This window comes from Ochlerotatus camptorhynchus, unplaced genomic scaffold (genome assembly GCF_037179485.1).
Source record: "Ochlerotatus camptorhynchus isolate MF236.1 unplaced genomic scaffold, CSIRO-AGI_Acam_v1.1 ptg000185l, whole genome shotgun sequence".
Taxonomy (NCBI): Eukaryota; Metazoa; Arthropoda; class Insecta; order Diptera; family Culicidae; genus Ochlerotatus; species Ochlerotatus camptorhynchus.
In genome coordinates, this window is record NW_027040675.1 from 2,021,037 (window position 1) to 2,041,714 (window position 20,678).

At 38.5% G+C, this 20,678-nt stretch overlaps 1 protein-coding gene and 1 non-coding gene across 4 annotated transcripts in view; one reads left to right on the top strand and one right to left on the bottom strand.

Annotated features, from left to right (window-relative positions):
* Positions 1–2,430: 2,430 nt before the first annotated feature.
* LOC135702189 (ubiquitin-like protein 3) overlaps positions 2,431–20,678 on the bottom strand; it is a 355,984-nt gene continuing 337,736 nt past the window's right edge. For 2 of the 3 annotated variants that reach the window (XM_065223216.1, XM_065223217.1), the window contains 2 exons: positions 7,487–7,651; positions 2,431–7,402 (listed from right to left, as the gene is read on the bottom strand). In XM_065223216.1, the coding sequence (XP_065079288.1) occupies positions 7,338–7,402; positions 7,487–7,651 (230 nt within the window). In that variant the 3' untranslated portion in view covers positions 2,431–7,337. The remainder of the gene's footprint in view (positions 7,403–7,486; positions 7,652–20,678) is intronic. The other variant, XM_065223218.1, reaches the window with a different exon arrangement.
* On the top strand, positions 7,765–7,836 carry TRNAQ-CUG (transfer RNA glutamine (anticodon CUG)). Its single transcript has one exon. It is a non-coding gene; the product is annotated as a tRNA-Gln (tRNA).

Below are 20,678 nucleotides of genomic sequence, written 5' to 3' on the forward strand. Positions count from 1 at the left end.
CAAATTTCTTTGGACGAGTTCAAAAAACTTTCGAAACGATCGAGAAGCTTTGGAGAAGTAAGTTCAGTGGTGTTTTTTTTAAGAAAGCTCAAGAAATTTGATGCCCCTTTGAAATAGATCGGGTTTTAAGTAGTTCAGGAATCTTTGGAAATTTTCAGGAAATTTGATAGGAGTTTGATTTGATAAATTCACGGAACATTGAAAAGGGTCGATAAACTTCATAGATGAAAGTAAAGTGATCTTTGGGGAAGCTCAAGGAGTTTTAAGTAACTCTGGAGAAGTTCAGGGAACTATTGGAAGAAGTAAGTTGAGTGAATTTTGTAAAGATCGGAAAATTTTAAGTAACTTTGGACTTCAGGGAAATTTTGGAGAATTTCCTGGAAGTTGGGAGAAAATAGTTGACGAAACTTTGAAAAAAGCTCAGGAACTTTTGTAGAACGTTGGGAAACTATACAAAAAACCAGGAAATTAAAAAAAAAACTTTGGTGACGTTCAGGAAACGTTTGAAACGATCGTGGAACAGTTTAGGTAGGTTTGGGGAAGCTCAGGAAATTTTAAGTAACTTTGGAGCATTTCAAGGAAACTTGACGGTAGATTGGGTTAGTTCAGGGAGTTTTATGTAACTCTGGAGAAGTTCAGGGGAATATTAGGGAATTGAATGAAAGTATGGAAGTAAGTTGAGCGAGTTTTGTAAAAGATCAGACAATTATAATCAACTATGGACTTCAGCGAAATTTTGGAGAATTTCATGGAACTTGGGAGAAAAAAGTTGAGGAAACTTTGAAAAAGCGCAGGAAATTTTAAACCGCTTTGGAGCAGTTCAGGAAGCTTTTGAAGAAGTTCTGGAAATTTTATGCAACTTAAGAAAAGTACAAAGAACTTTTGCAGAACTTTACAATGAAATCAGGAAATTTTAAAGAACTTTAGAGACGTTCAGGAATCGATCGAAACGATCGTGGAACAGTTTAGGCATGTTTGGGAGAGCTCAGGAAATTTTAAATAACTTTGGAGCATTTCAATGAATTTTTGGAGAAGTTTAAGGAAGTCAGAAAAATTTGAATTTTTTTGGAGAAGTAAATAGAGTAAACCATGGAAATTTTAACGAACTTTTGAAAAGTTCCAGGAATTTTAAAGAAGTTCATTGCACTTTATAGAAGTTTGCGGATCTTTGGAAAAGTAAGTTGACGGAATTTAAGGTAGATTGGGGAAGCTCAGGAAGTTTATGTTTATGTAGAAGTAAGCTGAGCGAGTTTTGTAAAAGATCGGAAAATGTTAAGCAACCTTGGGCATCAGTGAAATTTTGTACAATTTCGTGGAATTTGAGAGAAAAAAATTGACGACACTTTGAAAAAGCTCAGGAAATTTTAGGCAACTTTAGAACAGTTTAGGGAATTTTTGCAGAATTTTAGGAAAGTTTACAGAAAGATCTGGTAATTGTAAAGAACTTTGGAGATGTTCAGAAAACATTCTAAACGATCGCGGAACAGCTTGATGATCTTCGGGAAAGCTCAGGAATTTTTAAGTAGCTTTGGTGAAATTCTAGGAATTTTAAAGAAGTCCATGGATCTTTATAGAAGTTTAGGGATCTTCGGAAAAAGAGGTGACGGAATTAAAAAAAAAAAAAACTTTAAACTAGATTGAGGAAGCTGAGGGAATCTTAAGAAATTCTGGAGAAGTTCAGGGATCTGTTAGGAAATTCAATGGAAGTATGGAAGTTTGAAGAAATAAATTGAGTGAGTTTTTTAACTGATCCGAAAAGTTGGGGAAACTAAGGGAGTTTTAGGTAACTCTGGAGAAGTTCAGGGAACAATCGGGGAATTTGATGGGTATGGAAGTTCGAAGATGTAAGATGAGTGAGTTTTGTAACTGATACGAAAATTTTAAGAAACTTCTGCTTGAGTGACCTTTTGAAAAAATTCCTAGAACTTATTAGAAAAAAATTGACGAAACTGTAACAAAAGCTTAGGAAATTTTAGCAACTTACGAGAAAATCCGGGAGCTTTAAAAAAGAAAAAGAAAATTTTATGGAGCTTAAAAAAAGTTTAGGGAAATTTTCCAGAATTTTACGAAGCTTTACAAGAACTTTGGAGAAGTTCAGAAACGATCGAGGAACAATTAAGTCATCTTTGTGAAAGCTCAGTCAATTTTAAGTAACTTTGGAGCATTTCATGGAACTTTTGGAAAAGTTCAAGGAACTTTCAAAGCTCAGAAAAATCGATTTTTTTTTTTTTTTTTTTTTTTTTTTTTTTTTTTTTTTTTTTTTTTTTTTTTGAATAATTGAGGAAACCACGGAAAAACTCAAGATATTTTAACGAATTTTGGAGGACTTTCAGGTGTATGGTTATTTTGATTAAGTTGGAGGCGAACCAGCCTGAAAGCCTCCTAAATAAAGCTAAATTAATTAATTATTTTGATTAACGACGTGTTCAGGGTATCATCCAAACCATTTGTGGAATAGTTCGGGTATTTTTTCATTAAAAAATTAATAGAAGTCCATGGAATTGTATAGTAGTTTGCGGATCTTTGGAAAAGTATGATGACGGAATTAAAGGTATTTTAAAATTGGTTTATTACACTTTGGGGAAGTGCTGGAAACTGCGGATAAATTCATGAAGTAAATTGAGGGCTAATGAAATTTAACGAAACTTTGGAGGAAGGCACTTTGAAAAAGTTCGAGGAACTTAGAAGATGTTCAGGGATCTTTATAAATAGAAGTTTAAGAAACGTTTGAAGAAGTTCAAGAAACTTCGAATTAATAAGTTGATAGATCTAAATGAAATCTCAGGAAATTTTAAGAAACTTTAAGCGAAATGTGCTTTGTGCAGAAAGCTTTGAAGACATTCAGAGAAACTTAAAATAAAGTTTATCGCTCTTTTGAGAAGTGCAACGAACTACAGATAAGTTCAGGAAGTAAATTGAGGAAACTGGATTTTTAAGGAACTTTGGAGAAGTACGGTTAGTGATCTATGTTAAGTTAAAATTCTTTTAACTTTTCTGAACTTTTACAAAAGAGCATTTTCACACCAAATGACGATTTGCATAAAGCTTTGAATAATTGAATGTTATGGGCAATAATTCACATTTTTGCTCAAGAGATGAACCAGCCTCTGGCTGAAAGTCTCGCTAATGAAGATAACCTAACCTAACATTTTTGCTTAAATTCGAACATTTTGGATCTTCTAATTTTTTTAAAATGGCGTCTTTGAAAATAATTGCCTCAACTTTTCCAAAGATCCCTGAGCTTCTCCAAACGTGGCTTAAAGTGCTCCAAAGTTTCTAAAATTGTGTTGAGCTCTCGCAAAGATCATTTAAAAAAAATCCTCGATCGTTTTGAATGTTTCCTAAATTAATTATTTCTCTAAAAATCTTTAAAATTTCCTGAGCTTTGTCAAAAGTTCTCTGAAATGATCTCAAAGTTGATTTTCCAAAGATCACTGAACTGTCTTCTACAATGTTCCATACTTCCATGAATTTTTCCAAAGTATTCTGAACTTCTCTGAAGTTCTTTGAAAATTCATATTTTCCCCAAATTACTTCTTTTTTTAATTTAATTACTTCATTCTTTGACCCAATCGGAGAAGAAGACCCTATTTTCAACCAACATTTATTTTGAATCTTTGGACACCTAGAAGTATATATTTTTATTTTATCCAGGATTGGGATAATTTCTCACATTTTTACTCCAGAAAGTGGTAAAAAGGAAACTTTTGGAAGCTTCTTAAATTAATGAAACTACATCAATGTAATCTTAACTAGCTTCTCCGAAGTTTCTCGAAATTCTCCAAAATCTCCCTGAACTACTTTCACGTTGCTGACGTTTATGAAGTTCACTTGACTTGCATCTCTGAAGTTTCTCGAACTTCTCCAAGTAATGGAAATAAATTGAAGAAATTGGAATTTTTAAGGAACTTTGAAAGAATTTAAGACACTTTGAAAAGATTCGAAGAACATGAGAGAAGTTCATGGAACTTTACAACAATTCAAGAAACATTTGGAGAAGTTTTATGTGGTTCAGTTTTTAGGAAACTTTGCACTTTGGCTCCAAAATTCTTTAAAATTTCCAGAGTTTTCCCAATGATCCCAGAAATTGAGCCCTCGCAAAGATCATTCCAAAAATCCTCGATCGCTATGAAAGTGTCCTGAACTAATTATTACTCCAAAATTCTTTAAAGTTTCAAGAACTTCTTTTCAAAAGTTCTCTGAACTGATCTCAAAGTAGCTTGAAATTTTCTTATCATTTCCAAAGATATTTCCATGAGCTTTTTCAAAGTATCCGAAGTGCATTGAAAATTAAAATTTTCCCCCAAATGACGTTTCAAAAGCATTCTTAACTTGCTTGTCCAAAGTTTCATTAAATTCTCCAAAGTCTCCCTAAACATCTTCAAAGTTGCACAAAAGTTTCTTGACCTTTTATAAAGGTTGCCTACCGTGCATCTCTGAAGTTTGTCGAACTTTTACAAAATCTTCTGAATTTCTTTTACTTCTAGAAATTCCTTCACAGTTCTCTGAGCTTTCCCAATGTATCCTGAATTTATCCAATAAAATGCCTAATCTGCTCCGAAGTTGTTCACAATTTCTGAGCGTTCCTCAAGACTCTTTTGAGAAGTGCATTCCTCTGTACGCTGGGAAACTTTCAGTTTTAAGGAACTTTGCAGAAATTCAGCTACTGTTTCGTGTAAAGGACTTTTGAAGAAGTTCGTGGAACATTACAGAAATTCAAGAAACTTTTGAAGAAGTTTGGTGTGGTTGAGAGCATTTTGAGCTCAGCATTCGAAAACCCATTTTAAATAATGAAACTTATGACACTCATTCAATGTTCTTACGTGAAGAAAGGGATGGGACGAAAGCAACCTACATTTTCACGTAACTCTGACGTGAATTATTTTTTGAGTGTACAACAGACGCATTCCAGCAAGCATCGCATGGCAACCAAACTGAAACAAATGCTACCGGAGATTTTGAATGATAAATTGGCGAAATGCCCTACCTCGGTTAAAGCTTCCAGTATTAGATATTAAAGCAGAACGTTAGATGGTGTTACACGTGGGCGACTGACGACGACGACGACGACGATCTATAATTAAGTTATTGTACTGCGATGATGCAACTATAAACGACTCGCCCGCTGTCCCATCATCACCGCAAACAACGACGCGTTGGAGGAGGGCACTTATTTCTCCTCCGAGTCTTCAGAGTGAGGGCGCTGAGCTAAATTCTACATGACATCGATGATGATATGGGTGTGAGTGAGATAATATGGATGACGCCAATCCATGGGTTAAAACAAAAAAAAAACAACAGAGATGGATGCGAAGGTGGTGATTTCCAGTAAGAGAAATGCTTTCCGAACTATTTTAGATACGACGAGATAAAAGTATAAATATAGAGCTCTGATTATTCATAACAACAATAGAATAGTGCACGTACTCGTATGTTTAGGGGATGTCGGTGTGAGCGTTGCTACTAGGTGAAATAGAGCAGGAAGGGGAACAATAACAGCTATCTATTGGTATGTGTGATTATATGCGATTCGTCTCAACTACAACGCGCGAGCATAATCATACAGAGGCAAAGGGGGGCGACGACAAAGGAGGGGGTTGACAAAGTGCGGACTTCACATTTTCACTTGTTTGGTTAGTTGAACACATACTTAGTCGATTAGAAAACGCTGCGCTTCCTCCGGTTGTTTCCGCTTACTACAAAGATCTCGTATAAAACTGTACACTGGTATCATTCTCTCTCTCTCTCTCTGTCTATCTGTCTGTTGATCGCTTGATCCTCCCTCGAATCGAATGCACCGTCTTCATCGTGGTGAAAATTGATTTAGCCAAAGGCAGAAAAACGAAACGAAACTTAGGCGTAAACGAGTTCGCCGGTACTTGATGGGTAATTGCGCAAGGAACCGATTCCGGCAAAAACCAATTGTTTACTGGAGAGAACGAATCACTTAACACGCTACGAGGAAGTCAGATTGCAAAAAAATCCGACCGTGATTTGCAGGTTTGTTTGTTTTTTTTTTTAATTCTTTTTTCCTAAAGAGACTGGTTATGGTTTTTTTTTCTTCTTCGCTGGTTGCTCCTATATATCACTTACAGCACGAATTAACCGAGAAATGAGAGTAGGTTGAGGAATTGTTTCTCCGTTATTACATGCTTTTTGTTTGTGTGTATGTGTGTGTATGTAGTTTTTCGATGTGTGTGAGTAAGTGGCGCTTGCTATCTGGGATCTCTTTTGCTGTTTTTTTTGTTTAGTCTAAATTGTTTATTACTTTTTACAATTTCGTTATTAAACTAGAATAACTGATCTTTCATCTTTTTTTCATTTTGTAACAATAGATTCTTTCAAGACTGTGGTCTCCTTCCTTTTGTTTACATTAAATAATCTCTTTCTAAGCTTTTTTTTGCTTTCATTTTATTTGTCCCGTGATAGGATTGCGCACTAAACTTCGAACTCAGGGCGAAAACTGATAGCCACCATTTTGTGTGTGTGTGTTTTTTTTTGTATGTTTCGCGTCATTTCTTCTTCTTCTATTTCCTTGTAAAAATACTAAATCTGAGAAAAATATAGAACCTATACGATCAACGAATTGCCTATACCTAGTAATTTCATCTGATTTACTCGTGTTTCATCCGTATCTTCTCATAAGTTTTCCTCCTTCCCTTCCCAGCACACGCACCGTCGCTGCAGTCCAGTTACATTGCGCCTTGCTGCCTGCTGCGTGTGTTTGTATATGTATAGAATTTTCGCTAAAAATATGTACCATTGTTCTTAATCCGCTCCATCGTTTCGATCCGGTTACTTCTTACAAAACTAATTAAACGTTAAATTTATCATACTTTTGCTTTATCTCTACTGCACGCAACTTTGAGTTTGACGTTTTGTTTCAGTGTACATATGTGTGTATGTGTGTGTGTGTTTGTATGTCTGTCCAATCGATGCTACTCGTCGAGGAGTTTTGATGTCCATTTTTGTTTATACATTACATGCATGTTAAGTGTCTTATGCGCGTGTGTGTGTGGCAGCAGAGAATGATTAAAACATAGCTAAAACAAAAAGTAAACAAATTTTCGCTAATGAATATGAACAAAGAGGATAAACTATTCAACAAAAAATAAGGAAAAAATCAGATTTATAATTATCGCATCCTGCTCCTCCTTCTCTAACACACGTCCTCGTTCCGGTTGCTGTGTTGGTCCGTAGTTCAGCAATCGTGGCCACAGCAGGAGTAGCAATAACGATGACACAGTAAATAGAGCGTATTTGTGTATGTGTGTGAGTTTAGTGGTAGCGTTTTCTGTTTTTTGTTTTGTTTTTTTTTAGTACTCGATAAAAATTGGTTACAATATACAACAACTAGTGGAACAACATCTACTGGAGCCGCCTTTACTTTTTTGTCGCTGATCTAAAACGAAAAAAAAACATGATAATTAATCACATCCAAGGTGAACATTTATCGCAGTGTCAGTTTGTTTATCATTCTAATTACCTTGCGAATTTGGCTCGGGCAGATTATCACGTGGGACCAAGTGCATCACGGTCGTTTTGCCTAATGGTAACCCTAGGGCGCCTAGCGTCACGTTGCAGTGCAGAAATCTGCCCTGGTAGATAAGTCTTAGGATCTCCGCCTTTGCCACAGCCTCCGATTCCCAGTCTACGGTAGAAAGCAAAGGAGGGGAAAAGAAATGTGAGCCGGGTTTGTTTTCGGTTTCGTGTGTCTCGCTTTGAATCGTTCGCTCGACTTTAGGCAGCGGCCCCTCATCAACCGGTTCTATGGTGTAATGGTTAGCACTTTGGACTCTGAATCCAACGATCCGAGTTCAAATCTCGGTAGAACCTAAGAGAGGTTGTAACTTTTTTCTTAGTGACACCTTTTGGTCAGGGACAATAAATCAACGTTAAATTTCCAAATAGACGTAACTGCGATTGTAAACAATAACTTCAATCCTCTGTTTTTTTTTGCAACTGATAGCTCACCCACACAAACTACCACCATTTGGGTAGGGGGAAATTATAGATGGCAAATTGAATCATTTGGAAATCAACCGGTCACCTTTGGGAAAGATCAGTGAGGTTGTTTACATCGCTTCTCAGCCAGAAGTTTCCAATTCAAACTCCTCAGAAGGGGATGTACTTTTGAACAAGCGAATGTGCCATCGCCATCAGAGCAGAACGAGGCGAGGAAATACAAAAAGGCAAATTATATGTTGCCCAAACGCCATGCGCCGTTCGATGCACGTGAACAGTTGTTGCAGCGTTGCAGGGGGAGTTGGAACTTGACAAATGATGAGGAAAGCGTTTTAAAAGTACATCTCATTTTGTAAACAAAAATTCCAATCGACGATTTCTACTTCTAGACGATAATTTGCGTGGTAGAGTTTTGTGATTAGTTAGTGACTGGAATTTGACGTTTGTTCAATATTTACGACATGCGAATGATTAAAGTACCTGTATTAACACACCTTAACCTGGTGACGATATTCAAAAAAGGGCTGCAATCAAGGACGTAGCCAGGTTTCTAACTAGGGAGGGCGAAAAAAACAATTACTATGGAAAATTTGGCCTAATGCTATTTCACTGAACGCCATTTCACTAAACGCCATTTCACCGAAAGCCTTTGAGTTGCTGAGTTTAGGGGGGAGGCAGTTTGCCCTCGATTTTGCCATTCAAGGGGTCTGGATGCCATTTGTTTATTACTGCCACACGGAACCGGCTACAATTCGGAGTTAATCCGGATGAATGGAAATTGTCAAAACGGAGATGAAATTACTCTAAAAGTAAACACTAAAGTGAACCGTTGAACTAAAGGGTGTCCACGATGAAATTGCCACACTATGAAATTGCTCTAACTTTTTAACCGTTGGGTAGAATTTAATGAAAATTTGGGTGGATTTAGTTCATAGTCCAAATTTGCGAAGAAATTCCTGGTTTGGCAAGCCATCTGCACGTGCGGGAAGCGGAGTGCACCTTTCGTGACTCAGGATACGATGAACGGACAGGTGTACATAAAAGAGTGCCTCCAGAAGCGGCTGCTTCCTCTCCTGAAGGCCCACAACGTCCCAACAATCTTCTGGCCGGATTTGGCCTCATGCCACTACTCCAAGGACGTGCTGAAGTGGTATGCGGACAATAAGGTCAATTTCGTGCCGAAAATGTTCAACCCTCCCAACACTCCGGAGCTCCGCCCATCGAGAAGTACTGGGCGATTATGAAGCAGCACCTTCTTAAACGACCTAAGGTAGTGAAGACAGTCGAGGAACTGAAGAAAGTATGGGTTTACATGCAAAAAACGGTTGATTCACAGGTTGTGCAGAATCTTATGGCCGGGGTTAAGGCCAAGGTGCGGGCATTTGCGTATGGACTGTAAATAAAATACGAGTAAAATGGTAAAATGAAGTTTAATAGTTATTTCTCAATCCCTGAAAATTTGATGGCAATCGGATGAAAACTCGAATTTTGCGAATCAATTTTGTGTGTGGCAATTTCATCGTGGACACCCTTTATGGATAGACCAATATGATACTGCCGAACATTATTTGACCGTATGGGGACCATAGACTGGTCCTGCGGAAGATCCAAAACATCCTTAAAGATGGTCAATTCATTGAACTCATTCTAAAGCTCCGCGTTTTCTTTTTTCAATACTTTACTACTGTGTTTCAAAACTAATTTACAATATGCATCCAGTAATTGGACCTCCCATGGTCACACACTGCACAGTGGTTCCACTTAGAACAAAAGTTGGCCAAAACCTCAAAAATGTTGCAAATAGACATAAAACAGTTGAAATAGATGTTTTTTAGCTGTACGAAGAAAACTTGACAATCAAGACGTCACAAAAAGGAGTATAGTAGAGCCAGAACCAATGCACAATGGTCCCAAAGCCGTATTTGGGAAGACAAAAATGTATGGGCCCAAACCGTCAGTTTTAGGTATATTCAGTGCTAACATTTGAAAACGGCGCAAAAGCCATTTGTAAACAAATGGTTTGTGGGCCCTTTACTCGCTACCCGAAGAACGCCCACGCAAACCAACAGCATCGTCAGGAAGGGGAAAATTTCCCCTACCCGATGTTGCTGTTGTGTCGCGTGGGTGTACTTCAAGTAGTGAGTAAAGGGCCCACAAACCATTTGTTTACAAATGGCTTTTGTGCCGTTTTCAAATGTTAGCACTGATATTGTTTTTTTGGTAAACTTGCTTCATATGTTTTGTTCAATCTTTTTATGTTCGTAAAATTAGGGTGGTCCATAAAATTGGTGAATTAAATATTCAAACTTTTTTATTATTTGAGATAGACCAAAGCAGTGTACTAAACAGTTGTAGAACATTCAACAATTCAAAGCAACTTTGTTGAAGACACAACGTTTTTATCTTTTATGGTTCATGAGTTATGATTTTTTTAAACAAGCAGGTTAGGGTGGTACTGTTTAAAGCATTTAATTTAATTAAAAAAAGTAATATTTTTCAGTAAAAGCTAGCCATAACTTTTCAAACAAAAGAGATAACAACTTAGCAAAAATATGCGCCATAAAAAGTTCTTAAAGTGTCTAGTATAAAAATTTCACGAGAAATGAACGTATAAAAAGATATTTAAAGAAGCCGATTGTCTAGGGGCCACCCTAACCTGCTTGTTTAAAAAAATATAACTCATGAACCATAAGAGATAGATATATGGTACGTGTGTGTATGTGTGTGCGTGTTGGTGTGCTTTGAAAAAGGCATTGTGAATCTTGCTACGCCGCAGATTATATAACTTAGAAACGGATATTTTCCAAAGAACACTTTACTTGTTATTCCTAATTTTAACATCTTTAGCAAAAAATGGCAAAAAACATTAAAGCCTATCTGAAAGCTAGCTTTTCTAGCTATCTTTTGGTTGCTAAAGGATAGTGGGCGGATGTGTCCGTCATATGTTTTGCTTAGTCTAAATGTGAAAAAAGTATATTTTTGCCATTTTTTATTTGAAACTGTCACTTAAAACAGTGCATACACTCTTTTTAACCATCCATTTGACGTGAAATAAGCCGAAGAACATTTCTTCTCAAGCAACCAAGTTGATAAACACATTATTTTTTGCTATATTTGAGCAAAACAGTGACAAGAAACATAACGATTTTTTTTCAAAAAAATCACTATAACAACCATAAACAAATATGTAATCAACAGAACTGCACAAATCATTCAATTTAAGATACTCTTAACATCTAAAAACGATAAAAAATATTGAAATAAAAAAATATCAACATTAATTTTTGAGGTTTTGGCCAGCCAGGAACCACTGTGCACTGGTCCTCCGGAAGATCCGGAACATCCGTAAAAGTGATCAATTTGATAAACTCGTTTAATAGTTTCACGATTTTTTTTTTCAAAATGGCTCCTATTGTGGTTCAAAAAGTAGTTTACAAAGTGCAATGATTATCTGAACCTGTCATGGCCACATGGAAGATCCGACATACGACATGCGATTAGGGTTACCATTTAAAAAAAATTGAAAAGGAGGACATTTCATTACAATTTTAGAGGAAAAGGAGGACAATGTATGTAGATATTCTTTATCATCAATAGAGGAGGCCCGAGTAACACATTTCCGTCACAATAAGTTGCAGCAACTTGTTTATGACTGATATTAGTTGTATAGAAGTTGCCACAACTGATTTGTGACAAGCGTCCAAGCGTGCTACTAGGGGGACAACGAGTTTTTATCAAACGTTATGAAAACATATGCACTTACTCAAAATTTATTATTTTCAGTGTAGTGTAGTGTAGTCGTCATCAATTCGGTAAAAATCATCAGTCTTTTAAGGGAAAAGAGGACGTCATTAATTTTTAGAAATTCAAAAACAGTTTTTTCGAATAAAACCGAAATTCTGTCAATGATAAAGTGTTCACTGTGTTCCAGTAGCCAAGTAGAATCCAATGAACAAATTTTCGTTTACGTTATTTTGGGTTTGAACGAAAAAACTGATTTTGAATATTTGAAAATTAATGACTTTCCCTTTTGGTAATTGGCAGTTTGTCTATTGGGTTACGTAATAATAAAAAGCAATAATCCTTTCTAAAGGATGCAACTACCTAGCCTTCAAAATTAATTATACAGTACCGGTAAAATTAGGGTACTGGGCTGGATTTTTTGTCCTTCTAAACTAGTTTAATAGACTGCAACTTTTTAATATGAGTATTGAAAATTCTGAAATTCTTACTGCAGGTTGGTTAAATAATAAAAAAAATAACGGAATTATTGTGAGCTTAAATAGTTGAATCAGCTTAAACTTCCAATGGTTTTAGTAAAACGTATCTTATTTGGCTACCATTTTTCAAATTGTTCGTTCGTCAAGCAGAATAAACTATTACTATTTTTTTTCTAGTCGAAACATTATTTTATTCGAAAACATCAGAATGTATGGTCAACGAATAGTATCACTTTCATGTTTCAAAATTGCTTAAAATACACTACACTATGAGTATTTTGAGATCAGAGAAGACGAGACTATAAATAAAAAAAAGTATGATTGTGCTTCAAGAAATTACAATTTTAAAAACGGTTTTCAAACAAAAAGCGTTTTACCACTTTACCGAAATAATTGATCCTTCATGCAGAGTCAACTTATCATCGCCCTAAAAATACCGGTAAATTTTGAATATTTAATCAACCAGTAGCCCAAATTTCAGCAATTTAACTCTAAGGAAGCCTTAGCGTGAAACTTTAAAGGCCAAATGTCAGCTTCCACAAAACATACAAATTTGAAATTGCTACTCTCTGTTTGTAGTAGCACAGCAAACAAGGAGTAGCAATTTCAAATTTGTATGTTTTGTGGAAGCTGACATTTGTGCCTTTAAAGTTTCACGCTAAGGCTTCCTTAGAGTATCACCTTAAATGCACATACTAAAAAATTACAGCTCTTTGAACATTTTTTGGAGCGCCAAACACTTTACAATTAGCCCTTTATTATGACTTAAGAGAGGAGTAGATTCAAAACAAACTGCCTTGGCAACCTCTGCCTGGTATGCAATTCAGATCTAAGAGGAAGAGGAGACAACTGGCTTCTTACTTTTTTATCTCTATCTCTATCTCTCTCTTACGGACTTCAAATCGGCCAATCACGAGCTGGTTCGCGTTTGACAGAAAAGTGGTTCGTTTTCGTCCCCGTCTCTTAGATCAAGATAGTCGCTGTTCGATTGGCTCTGGCTTTGACAGTTCCTTTTGGCTCAAAACCAGCCAGTCCGCTCCTCTTTTATACTAGACCCTTTATAATATGACCGGTTCTGTACATACTTGAAAATGAACCAGTGAACTGTTTTGCACGAAAACGTCAGTTTAATAACTTCAAAGCATTGGATGGGGTTGAGTCAAAATAAAATGGAAAATTGATTTATTAACATTTTGCTTGAAAATATTTTTGAGGCAAAAGGAGGACATGTAAAAACATTCGAAAAAAAGAGGACATGTCCTCCTTTAGGATACCATATGGTAACCCTACATGCGATTGATTAAAGTACCTGTATCAACACACCTACCTTTTGAATACAGTAATGACCCAATTATGGCTGCCAATTTTTCTCATTCATCTTCTTAACCTGGTGACGGTATTCAAAAAAGGACTGCAATCTCGCCCTCTGGGTCTTTTTAGACCCAAGATTGTTATCAGTGTTGGAAAAATATCAAAAATCAAATCTCACCAATGCCGTAGACAAGAATCAACAAACAAACATCTGCGGTTGATTTTGCAAGCTATGATATCGCAGCTCGGAATATCAAGCTAACAGAACTCACCAAACTGTGGTGAGATTGAGTTGAATGATTTTTGCTCTAAGCTGGGTTTAGACAGGGCAAGTCAATTGATCAACTCAGTTGAATTCAACTGACTTGAACGCGAATTGAACGTGTAAACCATGCCATTCAACTGACTTGATCAACTCACTTGAATTGAAAAAAGTTGAACCAGGCCCAACTTTTCAAGCCAATTGAATTCAACTGAGTTGATCATTTGACTTGCCTAGTCTAAACCCAGCATTACACCTGAATGCATCCGAAACTTCCATAACGGCTGGCAGCAGTCCCTTCGTGTCTGCCATCGGTGAAGAATAAAAAGAGATAGCAAACTATACTTTCTCTTTCTAAGAAAACGATGTGGAACGGAATCATTTTTGTGTTGAGTCAGCTCTCTGCTTGATTTTTGCACGTTGTGAATAGTCTCGCAATATCAAAGGAGCTTGTTAAAATCAATATCAAGTATGATATGTTGTTCCAATATCACGCGTGATATTGAGAGCGTATGAGAGCGGAAAAATATTATTTGATTGATGATTTTGCCAACACTGATTGTTATTGCTATAAAGTGATCATTTTTAGTTCAAATCTCAATCTACCTGCATGAGTGGCAAGATACAAAGCCATTCCGGGGGTCTGAATGCCATTTGTTTATTACGGCCACACGGAACCGGCTACAATTCGGAGTACCGAAATCATTGGAATTCTCTGAAGTTAAAGTACATGAGACAAGCTCCGAAGGCTCCAACGAAAGATCAAGAAATTCAGCGAAGGTCCAAGAAATTTACCGAAGTCACAAAAGCTTCAGCTAATTACAAAAAAAAAATTGTGGTGTTGTGTATAAGACACGACCGCATGGTTGACGTAGACTACGTTAAGCTGTGTAGTGAAATTCTCGTGCATTTTTCTAGATATTGATTTAAGATACAGAAGAAGTAACCTATGATTTCGGTCCAATGTATTTTGGATTTCCTACTTAGCAAAACATGGTTAAATTCAGGACCTCATAAAAATGCGAATACATATTCTACTACATTTGGTTCCTAAATTACAATCAGTTATTAGTAAGGCTTTCTTCAGGTGATTCAAGCGTCCAACAATGACCGTCATGACGGCTGATATTCCCTATCACTTCATAATTTCTAGGGCACAAATCTAGGACGGTTGTGACATCACTCATGACATTGAAACTCCACTGCAGCAAACGTGTAGTTCCAGTTTCTTTGTTATAAGTTTTGTGAGAGCTGATATTTGTGCTCTTGAAATTTTTATGTGGTAATGAGATTGATCAGAAATAAGGTTTCCACAGCGATTCAACTTCTCATTGCACCAATGTTTTGCAACATTTCGTAACGGGTGTTCAATGAAAGGTACAGCCCTATGAGGTTGGTGACGTAGGACTACGTGGTCTTATATAATAAATCTTATTTGTTAACTGCAGCAGGAGCTTGTATTTTGTGCAGGAATAGGACTTTAATCGGGATTCTATCTGTTTATACTCTTTAGTATGACGCGCTTGACATATATGGCCCACAGCAACTCTCGACTGCTTACAGGCAACATTTCGTTGTGTACTAGAGAACACCACCACTAGCCACGCGGTGATTGATTAAACACCATATGTGAGACCGGATGGAATTCAACTTTGAAATCTGTGTTAGGAAAATCGCTTTTCGCAGGCAATCGGTGTTAATTTTAATTATCACAAGTGCACATTCGTGTAATTTTCAATAATGACAATTTGAGGAACGATAAATTCTCTAATTCAACAGATGCGTAGAAATATGTTTGATCCAATGGTGATAAAATTATTTAAATTTGTCCTGGAGAAGCTGAGTTATTAACGTTCAAAATCTTTCATAATTTTGTTACATGTTCCATTTTCGGTTTTCACAAAGTGTACCCCCATATAGAAATCACAGACGTAGTCATACGTTAAAATGAGAATGTGCCGTCCAGCGCTCTTGTGAGAGCATCGCGACTAAGTTGCGTCGTACGGCTGACCAGGGCCCCTTCTCCAATATTCATTGAAGTTTTTTTGAAGAATAAACATTATGTTTTTAATAAAAAAAATACTGAATTCGTTGAAAAAAAATATTTTTTTACTAGATATATGACAGAAAAAAATCTCATTTTTTATTGAACACCCGTTAGTTGATCGGGAATATCTCGATTAGCCATTAATCCCTCTTTTATCTACCGATTGAGCAAAAAAAAAAACTAAATATTGCTGTTTTTTTAAGATTTTCTTCGCGTTTTGTGGACACACATGCATCATTTAGAATAATAACACTGGGCGTTTCTGTGGTGGGAAAAAAGTTCGACAGTGAGCATACATAGGAAAGTAACAACGATGATCGCTTTTCTCTTTTGTTAATAACTCGCTTGGATTAACATTTCTCGATGCGTTTGCTGTTGCTTTTGATAGTCAATACAACCTGATACAGTACTGTATTTAACAAATTCAGAAAATTGCTTCCCTTAGCTGTAGCAATTGAATGAGAAAATCGATGAAGTGAATCAATCATTGCATGGGCCCTTGTGCATGCTCACTGTCGATTTCTTGGTGCGTTTTCTGTTGCTTTTGATAGCCAATACAACCTGTTACAGCACTACATTGCACAAATTTCGGATAATATTCCAGCAGAACATTGTATTAAGTCCTAAGTAACATAACCGTTTCTTGTTGTATTTGTCGTATCAGATGCTAGATAAAAGCTTCTTTTATCGATATGTGTGCTGAAAATACCTGGGAATGTCTTTACATGGCCGAGGGGATACAAGGAGAAATTCGACAAAGAGAATCTTGTCAATGTTAATTGCAATGTTCAGCTTGAATTGTTTCGCTTAGCTGTAGCAATATAAAGAGAAAATCGATTAAGAGAATCGATCATTGCAAGTAGGCCCTTTTGAACGCTTACTGTCGAATTTCAGTACCTAGCACTGAAAAAAAAACTCGACGGTACCTCTATTTATGCTAAGAGATAAGCATTGTAAGTCCCTCCTACTTGTAGAATTTTGCAATCGAACGGCTTGCTATGCCTCGCCCCCATCAGCAAAATATATGCGATTTCATAAGGGCCTGTTCATAAACTAACAGTTTAGGAGGGAATTATCCACGGCCCATACAAATTAAAAAAAAATGTATGGACAATCGTCTACGCATGTGGAGTGGAGGGGGGGGGGGTCAAGAATCTCAACAACCTGTCTACGAAGTTAATGAACAGCGCCTCAACCGTTCTATAGCATAATTTTCCCAGTAGGATGGACTTTCATAACTTATCTAAAAGCAAGCAGTTCAGTCCGGTTTTTGCTCGCTCTGCCGAGTTGTTCAATATTTTATTCCAAACGTTTATTCGCGTCATAGGTAGTGTCGGTCGCATCGTGTGATGGGAAGACAGCGCTCCCGGAGCAGGCTCCGTGAGAAAGCGGAGAAGAACAGTGGTGAGGGTAGCACGAGTGTACCTATTTCAAATAGGTACGCTACTCTTCCCACCGATGTTGGTAATACCACCTCCGTCACGGTGAAGCGATCCAAGAAGAGGAAGAAAAACCAAGACCAGTCCGTCCGATGGTGCGAGTGGACGTGACGATATCACAGCGACGAACGCCAGCGACATCGGTGATTTCGGCGACTCCATCGACAACGAACATTCTGCCGGGCCGAGTGCGGCAAAAGTGAAGCTACCTCCATTGGTAGTGAAAAATGCGCATCTTAATGAGCTCATCGCGGGTCTAGCGACGCTGGGCGTTAAAGCCGAATACAAGTTGGACAGATTGGGCACCAAGGTGGTGCTCCGTACCAAAGCGGAGTATGACTTGGTCGTCGCCCACCTGAGGACTTCCAAGGTGGAATTCTTCACCCACGACATTCCCGGTGAGAAACCGTTCAAGGTCGTCATCAGGGGCCTACCTAACTTCGACCAGAAGTTTATCGAAGCTGAAATCAGGGACCGGTACAAGCTGGCCCCAAGTGCCATCTATCGGATGACAAGAAGAGATGAGAATGTGCAGGCGTATCCGGATTGCCTTTTCCTGGTACACTTCCAGAAGGGAACGGTGACGCTCAACGCGCTGAAAGCCATCCGCTCCATCAATTCCATCATCGTCCGCTGGGAGCCATACCGTGGCGGCCATCGCGATGTGACTCAGTGCCAACGGTGTCTGAACTTTGGACACGGCACCCGCAACTGCAACATTAAGCCACGCTGCGGCAATTGCGCTCAAGACCACGCCACTTCCGACTGCCCTGCGGATGGAGTCGTGGCGTTGGTGCTCACCAAGGATCCAACATGCAGTGCCCTAAACGCGAGGATTTCAAGCGCATCCGAAATCAGGCATCCACCAACAAGCAACCAGCACGCACGAAGGATAAGGCCCCGGCTTTCAGGGCGGAGGACTTTCTGCCTCTTCATGGACAAGCGATTCCAAAGGTGCGATCCATCCCCCTCAAGAAACGTCTGGACAAAGCTCTTCATCCTCCCCCCCTGGATTTTGGAGACAATAAGCCCGAACAGATCCAAGTGCTCGGTAAGTTCATCATCCAGTATGGTGTCTAAAACACTAACCATCGCTACCTGGAACGCTTGCTCTGCAACAGCAAAACAGATTGAGCTTGCCGACTTCCTCCGCAAGCACAGCATCGCATTTCGTCACGGAATCCCCTAAGTATTCTGTTTAGAATTTCTTTGAAACTATCGGCAGAATACGATCTCCATTGAATCTTTGCTCTGAATTGCAGTTGGACATAAACTTATACCCCATTCACATTACAGCGTATCACGTGATATAAAGGGTGATACGGTCAAAATTTGGTCAATATCAACTTGACGTATTTCTTTCAATTTTGCATTTAAAAAACCTGAACACCCCTCATTTTGAAGGTGTGTGTGTGTAGAATGTTGCTCCTATTTTGATTTTGGAATTCACTCTTCAGTTGTCAAAATGCCGTCCAAGCAAGAAGAGCAGCGTATCAAAATTTTGCTCGCGCATCGCGAAAATCCGAGCTACTCGCACGCAAAGTTGGCAAAATCGCTAAAAATCAACCGTTACAAATGTAATTAAAGTGTTGAGGGAACGTTTGTCGACAGCCAGGAAGTCTGGATCGGGGGGAAATCGAAAACCGGAAGCCGCTGAGACGACAAAGAGAGTTGCCGGTAGTTTCAAGCGAAACCCTAACCTCTCTCTCCGAGATGCCGCAAATAAGCTGGGTGTATCGTCTACAACCGTGCATCGAGCCAAAAAACGAGCCGGACTATCGACTTACAAGAAGGTAGTGACTCCAAATCGCGATGATAAACAAAATACGACGGCCAAAGCGCGATCCCGGAGGCTGTACACGACGATGCTGACGAAGTTTGACTGCGTGGTAATGGACGACGAAACCTACGTCAAAGCCGACTACAAGCAGCTTCCGGGACAGAAGTTTTATACGGCAAAAGGAAGGGGAAAGGTAGCAGATGTTTTCAAGCACATGAAACTGTCAAAGTTCGCAAAGAAATATCTGGTTTGGCGAGCCATCTGTACCTGTGGCTTGAAAAGCAGCATTTTCATAGCTTCCGGGACTGTCAACCAAGAAATTTACGTGAAAGAGTGTTTGAATAAACGTCTGCTGCCTTTCCTGAAGATACACGGTTGTTCCGTACTGTTTTGGCCGGATTTGGCATCTTGCCATTACGGTAAAAAGGCCATGGAGTGGTACGCCGCCAACAACGTGCAGGTGGTTCCCAAGGACAAGAACCCTCCCAACACGCCAGAGCTCCGCCCAATTGAGAAATACTGGGCTATTGTCAAGCGGAACCTAAAGAAGACCAAAAAAACTGCTAAGGGCGAGCAGCAGTTCAAGGCAAACTGGCTTTCTGCGGCGAAGAAGGTGGACAAGGTGGCTGTACAAAATCTGATGGCAGGGGTCAAGCGTAAGGCCCGGCAATTCGGATTTGGAAAAACGGAAGCCTAACTGAATATTTTTCCTGAATTTTATACTAATTGAACTTGAAAAAGAAATTTAATTTGATTTTTTAAATAAACGATTTCACCGATTTACACGCGTTTTCCCTTGACCAAATTTTGACCGTATCACCCTTTACGCTGTCTTGCAATGAGCACTCATACATCTAGTTTTCACTGGAAATTCTATGTATGAGTGCTCATTGCAAGACAGCCTATATTACATGATATAAGCCATAGTCTATACGGGGTATTAGATGTTGTCTGTTATCTCCTCGGCATTTTCGTGTATTTCTCGCGTGACATTTGAAAAGGGCCTTTCATTTTTTGTAAACGAAACTTGCTAGGCCCTATACGCGCAAACCGAAGTACGCCCACGCAAACCAACAACATCATTGGGTAGGGAAAATTCTCCCCTATCCGATGGTGTTGTTGGTTTGCGTGGGCGTTGATAGGACTTTTTCAAATGTAACGCGAGATCTATCCTCATTATTTATTCGAAATTATATCCTAGAATATTCTTCAGAATTTCTCTCATATTTCGTTGGATATGCTTTCAAAAAAATAATGATATTTTTCAGAGAATTCTCTTTTGATGAACTTGAATCAGTATTCCTTTGAAATTGGGGTGGAATTCCCTTGAAGCTATCCTCAATATTCTGTTGGAATTCTCCTCAGAATTACCCTGCAATTCTGCTCAGAATTACCCTTGAATTCCCCCGCTGCATTCTCTTGGAACACTCCCATAAATTCCATTGAATTTGTCCCAAAAATTCCATTGAACGCTCCTCAGAATTCCCTTCGAATTCATATAATTCACATACAACCGCGCGCCGGCGCCGGTGATGTAGTGGTAAGCGTGACTGCTTTCTAACACCCCAATGGGTCTGGGTTCAATCCCCAGCCGAGGTCGGTGGGATTTTTCTGAGGCATAAAAATCTCTGGTCACGTCTTCCTTCGGAAGGGA